The following is a 10,169-nucleotide window of genomic DNA, read 5'->3' as shown; positions in this document are numbered from 1 at the left end:
TCTCTCTCTCTCCTATTTCCCTCTACTTTTGTTTTCCTCTCCATTCTCAATATGTCTTTCTGAACTGCTTTTGAAACCAGCAATCGGTTTCTGTCGCCCCGACCCCTAGCGGTTTTCATCCATACTTTTTTTTTTGTTTAATTCTTCCTCCGTCCCTCTCCTAAATTTCAACCTCCTTGATACATAATTTAAAAGTACGGTGTTTGAAAATGTACAGAAAGAAACGTTTTGCTTCAGCGCTGCTCAAGGAGACACGAGTAACTTTTTTGTTTGATTTTGCGGAGCGAGCGGTGAATCAACAGAAAGTGTATCACTGGGGTTTTGTCTTGCATGTGGGGCCTCATTAAAAGCAAAAAAAAAGGAAAGAAAAAAAAGAAGACACAATTATGCTATCATTACTCAGTCCCTCATGATATTTATACGCAACCAATCGGTGGTGGACAAGTGGAACTTCTGATTATTCACTCTACTTATTAAAAAGCAATGTACTTGTTGATTCTCATGTAAAGGAAATATGGCCGGACATGAACTTAAGAGGTGCGTGTGTTTGTGTTTGGGGGGGGGGGGTGGATGGGTGGAAAGACGGTTGGGAGAGGGAGGGGGATGGGTGTAGTTTTTTTGTTTTGTTCTGTAATCATTCTTTGTTTGTGTTTCTCTCCCTTTTTGCGACGTGTTTAATGAACGCAGTTTTGCGACTGTGTTAACCCTTCTCATTTACTGTTATCGGTAAAATTTATAATGAGATGATGCTATCCTAACAACCTGAAATTCAACCATTGCTTGCTCGTTTATTCACTTTTTCACATATGCCGTTCTGTTTCTCCAATTGTTGATGAAGTTTTTTTTTAAAGGTTATCTCCTCCTTGTAACAGCAAAAACAGGAGGGGAGAACAAAACTCTGTTTGGTATTTGGTACGCGTGTACCCTTGTAAGTGTGTGTGTGTGTGTGTGTGTTTGTGTTGGGGAGGGGTGACTTTAGTGCAACCCCTGTATAACTAAGTGGTACCGAATTCATGGGGGAAGAGGAGAATTTACGTAGAAACTCATTAAGGAGCTCCGTACGGCCATCGGTAGTGGCAATATTAGATCTCCCCGAGTCAAATGAATGCAGGTCGGTGTCTAGAAAAGCGACGGAAAATGCACGGGCCTCACATTTAGAGAAGGCGAAGGGAAGCACCGATGACGCTGACGGTTACAGGAGCTCTGCAGAGCTTACTCCCGCTCAGAAGCACAGTGATGGGAACCACAGTTTTACCACCGTTCCAATGTGGGAACGCAGAACTAGTGGTGTTGGAAATGGAAGTAGTGATTTACATACCGATGCATGCGACAACAGTAACGCGCTAGTTGGCTTCCCTACAGCGGAGGGTGGAGGGGGTCCTGGTAGTGGTCGCCATATCGACAAAATAAGAAGCATAGTCGAGAGTACGAGTAGTAGTAATGTTCAGAGGGAGCTTTCACGCACGAATGATACAATCGGTAAGCGCAGAGTCTCCGGTAGTACCCAGTGTTCGGCTTGCAGTGACAATGACGAAAATAATGCACCGACGGAAACTCCCGTGTGGCGTTGGATGGACGACGTTCACTGGCCGAGCTTAGATGGAGAAAGAGAATCTTGCAGCGTGACGCAATCTCCTGTGACCGCAAGAAGACCGGCACATGCAGAGCAATCTGCCGATAACCACCCTCTTCCACGTGATGGCAGCATGAGCCGGTCTTCTTACAACGATGCCCACTCAGGGTTTACACCCTCCGATGAAGCGGAGACGGAACATTGCAGTTGTAGAATTAGTGGAAACTCCACAGTAGCCAGTAGAGTGTTGGGTCGGGTGCCAGGGGAAGGAGGCCGCTGTATCAACTTATTACAGCGCCGACGCCGGGTGGCAAATGGTTTCTCTACGGCGAGGGCAACGGGTCTGTTCGGCACGGGCGGTGGTAGCCAAACCTCCGTCTCACCAGCTGAGGGATTCACAGCTACTTTAAGTGGCGGTCACTCATCTATCGGCGGTCATCATCTGGCGTTTCAGCACAACGGTGTGTTCATGAAGGAAAGTTGCTCCCGTCGTGAGGAGAGTTTTTACGAAATGTTGAAGCCAGTGCAGGAGTACGTTGAGCGATATGCAGTTTTCTTTGCTGCCCTGTACGCCTCAGAGGAAGCGGCATATTGTAGGGACAAAATGGGGGATGTAGATGACAAGGTTGTTGTGGAGGGGAATGCTACGACAGAGGAGGACACAAAGGCACCACTCACCCCTGGTGTCTGTGAGGATGAGTTTGTAGCGGAGTGCGATGCTTCCGGCGATGACGGCGACCCCGATTCGAGCAATACGTTAGTGGGACCCCCTCGTGACTGGAAAGCTGGTGGGCACGGTGCGTCAGGAACGTATGGAGTTGCCGGCGATTGTGCAGAGGACATCGGGGAGGGCAATGGCGAGGAGGCTGTTGGTGGCGAAGGCGGATTTCCCATTTCTCACGATATGTCTTCGAGTACAGAGGGTCACCTCTTCTCCCGTGATGTGAAGAATTGGGAGTTCCTGGTGAGGTTAGCGCCATTTGTACCACGGTACCACGGCCTATATCATGTGAGGGTCAATCCTACCGGTGATGTTGATTCCGTACGCGCTGAAGCGGTAGAGAGCGCCCAGGAATGCGCATTAACCAGTAGCGCGCCCCGTGAAACTACCGAAAACCGCTCGGGAGAGGGCGAAAAGATTGCCGGTGTTGGGCTCAGACAGATGATTGTGCTCGAAGACATATGTAGCGGTTTTCAACATCCGTGCGTTCTTGATTTAAAGATGGGCAAGCGGCAGTACGGTCTTAACCCGCCAGAAGCTAAGTTACGAAGTAAGGAGCACAAAGCGGCGCAGACAACAACCAAACTTTACGGAGTTCGGCTTGCAGGGATGCGGCGGTGGTGTCCCGACAAGCAGCGATATGAAACGCGCTCTAAGCTTGCTGGGCGTCTCTTGTCATTGGATGGGCTTCGGGACACGATTTACCGTTTCATGCAACGCAGTAGTCGCATTCAACAAGTTTTCAAACGGCAGATCATGAGACTTCGCCGTGCATTCTTTCAGGATCATGTGTACCGTTTCTTTACCTCTTCCTTGTTATTTGTGTACGATGCCGACGACCCGTTGACGTCGGCACGTGTTGTTATGGTTGATTTTGCCTTCACATACGAACGTGAGGAGCTGCTACGAGGTGGCGATGCAGACGCGGAGCAGGATAAGGACGTGGGATATATTGAGGCCCTGAAAACTGTACTTGACATGCTCACATAATACCTTCAACAGTGTGTCTTCCCAAATGATCGCGGACGTTCGTTTCAGGACGCATGAATGGAGCATAAGCAGCAGAGTTTTGTGCGGGAGCGGGTTATGTTAGTGATTTGAGGAAGTTGTGCTGCAGCTACCAATTTCTTCCCTTTTGTAGAGGGACTACATCATCAGGAAGGATAGATAAGCCGCCGCAGCGTCTGAACATTATATCTCTCGTTTGCTTTCCTCCCTCTACTTTTACCATTTTCAAATCTTCATTCTAAATTTTTCGGGCCAAGGCCCTTCGCACGGACGGACGCGCGCATCGTCATACGCCAGGGCTAACCCCCTTGTTATAGGAGTTTCTCCTATCACCGACGGTTTAATTGGAATCTATTCACGGGGACAAAAATGTATACGCGTTTAAAAAAAATTATCGCCGCTATCCTGATGTCCTTTGCGGTATACTACGTATGTGTTTCTGTGTGTAAAGTCAACTATATGCACATCGCAGACCTTTTTCGTCGTTTCGCCCTCTTCCGACAAGGGGATTTGCTTTCATGCGACTTTTCCCCTCTTTATTACCAGTGTTGTTTTTTTTGTTTTTTCCTTTTCTCCTCCCCTTAAAAGGATGCTTATTCAGGAAGTGTGATTGTTTGCGTGCACCTTGTGACTTTTTCGGAGTGGGGGCGTTTTGGTGATGCCTCTTCTTTTTTTCGTTTGCTTCCCTTCTTTTAGTTTTTCATTCGTTGTCCTTTTTTTTAAAAAAAATTACTTTTGATTCCAACACTTTGGTAGCCGCTGTGTTGAGTCTTTAATCCCCCCATCGCTTCAGCGGGTTCGTTTGTGTTTCGTCTAATTTACGTTTCAGGGGATTCCTTTTCATCCGTTTCGATTGCTAGAGAAATTGATCGGGTGATCACGTGGTGTACTGGCTCCAGCAGTTGCTGCGATTCCCTTCCTCCTTTTTTTTTTGACTTTAGGAGACGAGGCCAGTGGAGGCTTATCGAGGCGTTAGCAAATGTCAGTTACAGGAGGATCAGCGAATAGTGTGAAAAGGAAGGTACCGCGTTACTTTTTCCGTTTCACTTCACGTTTCGTCGCACTCTTGTTTACCTCGATGCCCCAGTTCCCTCACCTGTTGTCCTGTGTGTGTACCCTTCTATATATTTATATATTACTTACGTCTGTGTTTTCATTGGTTTCTCACATACAAACGCCCCGCGTCTACTTATTCGTTGATTCATGCGATTAGAGGAAAACTCCCAGTGGTGCTTTGTGCAGTACTCATCAACAAGTGTGAAAGATGCACATAAACATGGTGACTACCGGCTTCTTCATTACCTTGTATCTGTTTCTGAACGTTGGTAGCCGTTAGTTCACTAAACCGCGGCGGGTTGGTGGGGTTTATTGTTCCGTCCCCGTGATTGCGGGATGCTTTAGGGGGTGGTGTGTTTTTGTGCGTGTGTGTGGAAGGTGGTGTGACGTGAGAGTCTTCCGAGCTGTTGTGCAGATGGAAGTGGGGAGGAGGGAAAGGCGAGTAGATAAATGCTTGTGTTTATGTACGGCTGTGTTTTTCCTGCGAGGCACAACAGGACGGCTCAATCTTCAGGTCTTCTGTTGTCGCTAGATTGAAAGGTTTGACCTTCATTGGCTTGATGCGCTCTCCCTCCCTGGTTACTCGCAACGGAGACAGCGCAATGTGATGTCTTTCCCCCTCCTCCCCTCTCCAATTAATGCCTTCGCTTCTATGGCGCGGCTGCAACGGGGCATCCAGCAACGGCTTTCCACACACGATGTTTTTACAGTATTAACGGTAGCATATATTTTCTTTTCATGGACTTCCATTACACGGCACGTAGCCGAGTTCTCAAGATGTCGGGGGCATTCCCGACTTGGCCGCCACCTTTGCTGACTCTCCTTTCTCACACATTACATTGTAGTTACCAAAGCTCCAAGACAATACATAAAAAAGACAATGCTCACCTTACGCGTATGTGGCACAGCCTCAGTGGAGGTGAAGGAGCGCGTGGTTGATGGTCTGCTAAGTGTAACGGGTCCACAGTTGTTCACATACCCTCGTGATGGTGAAAAGGGGGAACCCTCCGACGTATTTCGTCTCTGTATCGACCAAACGGCTGCCGGGTTGGACATGAAGCGACAGTCTCCTGGAGAAGAAGAGGAAATATACGACTGCCGATTTGTGTGGGGTGAGGATAGCACGGTGGAAGAGGTCATCACGGAGGTGACGTCGTTGGTCAGCCACCGGCAGTTCTCGTCGACTCGGGGGGCTGTCGAGCCTTCTGTATCGTTTCTCAGTGTCATTCGTGACGGTCTGGCGTCCGACGGGGGGCTCTTCACTCTGCGCAAGATTCCACAGGTAACGGCTTCACAGCTCAAGTACCTCTGCACTGCCCCCAACCTCAGTTACGTGGAGGCGGCACGGTCCCTGTTGGAGCGGCTGACAGACATGAGCTTGAAACCGCACATCCTTTCCAAGCACATCTTGGAGGCATACGATCCCTCACGGTGGAACGGGTTGAAGGATGTGTGCCCTCTTACACCCATACATCCGCGTGCCACGTCGGTGGCGGATGTGCCGGAGAACCACTCGGATTGGCATAACATGTATCTGCTTGAGTTGTATCACGGGCCGACAGGGGCATTCAAAGACTTCGCACTGCAGTTGTTTCCGCGCTACTTTGACACGGCGGTGGCGGCTGTCGCGAACCAGAAGGGCGGTGACAACAATGGGTGTGGAGGTGGAGAGGTTGTGAGTTCCAGCACAGCCGCCGGCAAACCTCTGCAATACATGATTCTAACAGCCACTTCGGGGGACACTGGGGTCGCAGCTATCAGCGGATTTGTTAACGCGAAGAGTCCTTGTCGTGTTATGGTGTTTTACCCCCTCCGAGGCGTGTCTCCAGTGCAGAAGATGCATATGATTTCGTATGACAACGGTACCACTGTTCGCGTCATTGGTGTTGAATCAGACTTTGATTTTTGTCAGCAAAGCGTAAAGAAGTTGTTTGCCGACGAAAAGCTGGAGAGGGAATTGGTTAATGACGCTGGCGTGCGCCTCTCCTCCGCCAACAGCATCAACTGGGGCCGACTGATTCCTCAGGTTGTATATTATTTCTGGGCATACCGAAAGTGTATACAGCAGAATGGGGACAAGGTTACAGGGGCCCTTGCATTTGGCGACAAGGTGGACTTTGTCGTGCCGAGTGGAAACTTCGGCAACATTCTCGCCGCGTACGTGGCGAAGCTCATGGGACTCCCCGTCGGCAAACTCATCGTCGCCAGCAACACCAACGACGTTCTCTACGAGTTTGTAAGTACTGGCTGCTACGATATCAGCCACCGTCATTTGGTACCTACCGCTTCTCCTTCAATTGATATATTGAAGGCGTCAAATGTGGAGCGGTTTCTCTTTATACTCTCTGACGGTGATTCGAAGTATGTTTCCGAGCAGATGGGACGACTTGAGTTTGAAAAGAGGTTTGAGGTTTGCGGCAAGGTTCTGCAGAGAATGCAGGAAACGTTTTGGTCAAGCAAATGTAATGAGTCCAATTGCGCTGCGGCTATAAAGAAAATATTTGACGCGACCGGTAAACTGTTGGACCCGCACACCGCTGTCGCCCTCCATGCGGCTACGGAGTACCGACGGGAGCATCCAGAGACCCGACGACCCCTCGTGATCGCCAGCACTGCGCACTGGGCAAAGTTTCCTGCGGCGGTGCTTCATGCTATTCTCGGTGAGGACGCGGTTGGAGCTGAAGGTGTTGAGTCTGTAACTGACCCAGCAGAGAGTTGCAAGTATCTCTATGAGAAGGTGCTCGCACTATGCCCTGGTGAAGCAGTGCATCCGAGCCTGCGCGCGGTACTCGCTACTGTGGAAGCACGATCCGGCTCTCTCAAACCGCGTGTAGCAACACGGGATGTGTCTCTTCTGAGGAAGGAGGTAACTGGTTTTGTCGTTTGCACCAGTGAGGGCTCTTGCTGATACAATATCAGAGTTTGAAATTCTGCGTTTGAGAAGTTGTTAGTTTCTTATCGTATTGTGGTTTGTTGACACCAACTTCCCCCATGGAGGTGAAGCACATACAACTTCATGGGGGAGTTGGTTAGATGACGTGACTCCCTTATTAGCGAGCTGGACACGAACATTTTTTTCAGCGGTTAGTCAATTAACCAAGACGAAAACGGCGGCATCATTTTAACAAAACGTTTGTGGGATGATCTTTCCTTACTTACTTTACTGGGTTGTGTGAGCGGTTTCGTATTTTATTTTTTATTTTGTTCGAGAGGTTGTTAGTTTCTTATCGTGATTTATTGAAACCTAGTGCCCCCATGGAGTCGTGTGTGTGCTTCGTTGCCATGGGGGAGAGTTGGTTGGGTAAGGTAACTTTCTTATTAATGGACCGTACGTGAACATTTTTTCAGAGGTTAGTCAATTAACCAAAACGTTTTTGAAATGGTTTTTCTTCCTTGCCTTTACTAGGTTATGTGCCTTCTTTCCCGCTCTTTGTGTTTGTTTAACCGTTTATTTTGCTCTATAAAGGTCTCTTCGTTGTCCCTCCACAATGTCGGGGGGCACCTCCGCACGTCGCGCGCCCTCCTGTTCACCGTGGCAGCACCTTGTATCTGTTGACATCAGTAATACCTTTTGCACGGCGTTTGCCCAGCACCTTTCAACAGTGCAGAACCCCCAAGAGTTTTCTGAGACTCTGTCGACCCTGATGTGTAAGTGGCGGGATAGGAAGTGGGCGGAGATTACTGTGCCATCCACTTCAACCGGAGGTAGACACTTTGTTATACCCACACGACGGAGGAAAGACCGCCGTTCCATAGCTAATGGTGGAGTCGAAAATAATGGTTTCCTTTCGGAAAATTTCTCCAACGGAGTGCCAACTGGGGACACGCGCCGGGACGGTGCCGTCACAGCGTACTATGAATCCATACGTGTGCAGCGGCTGATGGAGGAGGTTTTGCTTCTCTCCTCTGAGGTAGAAGCGGAGCGCGAGGCTGAGTTGATTAAATTAGGTGAAGTTGAAGGCATGAAAGCTCAACGCCGGGCATGGCGCCGGCGGTGTTGTCTGACCCGTGCCGTGGATGAGCTGTGGCGGTTTAGTTGTACGGGAGGTTCAGATTTTTTGCTGCCGGTGACGGAGCTGGAGGCCCCAAACTATTACCAGCGGGTAAGGCGTCCCGTGTCCCTTTCGACACTCTATTGTAGCGTTTGGGATGCTACTGTGGCGGACTACGCCGATCTTAAGGCACTCCTAACCCTGATGAGCTGTAACTGTGAACACTACAATGGGTCTGATAGCATCCTCGCTGCACAGTGTCGCAAGCTTGTGAAGATCGGCTATCGTGCTGTAAGAGATGCAGAGACGTATGAAAAACAGCAGTTAGAAGCGGATCAGGAACTCTTCTCGACATTGTGTGGACAGGACACTGTGGGATGTGGGCCACGCACGGGGACGGGGACAGGGGTGCTTCGCCGCATGATGGACGCAAATGGCGACGGTATATCGATGGAGCCGCTTCCTGCTGATGAGTTGGCTGCATTATTTCCTTCTCGATACCAAGCAGCATGTGACGGGGCCGTGCAAAGCGCAGATGAGAAGCTTGTATGTGACGCGAACGGCAGTCGCACGGACGACACTGTTAGCCATCAGGTAAATAACGGCGGACGTAGGTTAGTACTGCGCAGGAAACCACCGGTACAATCAACGGAGAATGGGAAAGACGCCCCCGTGCCCGCACATGCGGACCCCAGTGGCAAACCACCGCGCCCCCGGCTACGGCTTTCGCTGGTGTCCTCCACCTCCACAAAAACTGAAACACGTCCGTGCGGTGGTAGTGAAGGCGAAGGGGGCGGGATACTGGATGAAGATGACGTATGGGAGAAACCTGATCGCGTGAGTAGCCGTCAAAAGGAAGGGGCAGCAATATCGATCTCGTCCAAATCGTCCCAGGTTCTGCGCGCAAAACACGGGCGCAAGTCACTTAAGAAAGAAAAGGAGAGCCGAAGACGGGTGGGGCAAGCTGATCTCAGGAGAAAAAAGGAAAAGAGTGATCATGAACGAAGGCAGAAGCCACCAAAGGTGAAGCGCGAAAAAGCGGATTGGGGTAGTCGTATATCGAAAGTGAAGTCTGGTCGGCTGGGCGGCAGGGATAATGGCAAAGATTCCAAACGAAGTAAGAGGAGATTAGAAGAGTACTCCTCTACGGAGATGTTGAGTCCATTGCCGACCAGTTCGTCGACATCGTCATCTTATTATTCCTCATCTTCAACGAGCAGCAGTGATGACTCCGATACTTTTACGAGGCGAGCGCCTCCCTCAATATCAGTGGAGAGGCTTGGAGAACTGGAGGCGATGATGAACAAGCTGGATAAGATGCCTTTGCAGCAAGACACTATTGAGGAAGTTATTTTAACCCTTAAACGGGTTGAAAATGAACTTAACTGAGACGGAGTGGGTTTGTGTCGGTAATATGGCGGAGGAAAGTGTGCGAGGGTGTTGGGTTGTTCAAGCACGGGCGAGAGTTGAGGTGTTGTGCCTCACAGTATCTCTGTTTGGCTTTCAAGTATACACTGTCTTTTGTGTGTACTTGAGGGGCCAAGCTGTACGATTGCGGCCATCCATTTTGCACTTTACTGGAGGTAGTCGGGCTACTGTCTTGTAGTTTACTGTTCTGAGACATGCGATCTGTTTTCCATTGTGAGTTTGTCGATATCGTTAGTATGTTTGCTTTCTCCAACTTTTCGAGATATTTGTGGTTTGTGTAGTAAGGATGCGTGTTCAGTAACAAGGGATATTCGGCAGACCTGTCACACGGCTTTCAGTGCTTTGACGCGGTGGGACAATTTCCCTTCGTGTGGTGCGTGAATAAGGGGAA

At 49.7% G+C, this 10,169-nt stretch overlaps 3 protein-coding genes across 3 annotated transcripts; all 3 read left to right on the top strand.

Moving 5' to 3' along the window:
• Positions 1–1,013: 1,013 nt before the first annotated feature.
• Positions 1,014–3,284, top strand: TEOVI_000357100 (inositol polyphosphate kinase-like protein, putative; the record flags this gene model as incomplete). Its single annotated transcript, XM_067226460.1, has 1 exon — positions 1,014–3,284. One exon carries the CDS (start codon positions 1,014–1,016, stop codon positions 3,282–3,284), a length of 2,271 nt encoding a protein of 756 aa, XP_067082561.1.
• A 1,954-nt stretch (positions 3,285–5,238) lies between these two features.
• On the top strand, positions 5,239–7,266 carry TEOVI_000357000 (threonine synthase, putative; the record flags this gene model as incomplete). The annotated part of the gene is made up of 1 exon (XM_067226459.1): positions 5,239–7,266. The coding sequence occupies one exon, from the start codon at positions 5,239–5,241 to the stop codon at positions 7,264–7,266; it is 2,028 nt and encodes a 675-aa protein (XP_067082560.1).
• Positions 7,267–7,846: 580 nt separating this feature from the next.
• On the top strand, positions 7,847–9,739 carry TEOVI_000356900 (Bromodomain, putative; the record flags this gene model as incomplete). Its single annotated transcript, XM_067226458.1, has 1 exon — positions 7,847–9,739. The coding sequence occupies one exon, from the start codon at positions 7,847–7,849 to the stop codon at positions 9,737–9,739; it is 1,893 nt and encodes a 630-aa protein (XP_067082559.1).
• Positions 9,740–10,169: the final 430 nt, after the last annotated feature.

The sequence above is a fragment of the Trypanosoma equiperdum genome (assembly GCF_001457755.1).
Source record: "Trypanosoma equiperdum strain OVI genome assembly, contig: ctg_764, whole genome shotgun sequence".
NCBI lineage: Eukaryota > Euglenozoa > Kinetoplastea > Trypanosomatida > Trypanosomatidae > Trypanosoma > Trypanosoma equiperdum.
This window is presented reverse-complemented; position numbering and strand designations above follow the sequence as displayed.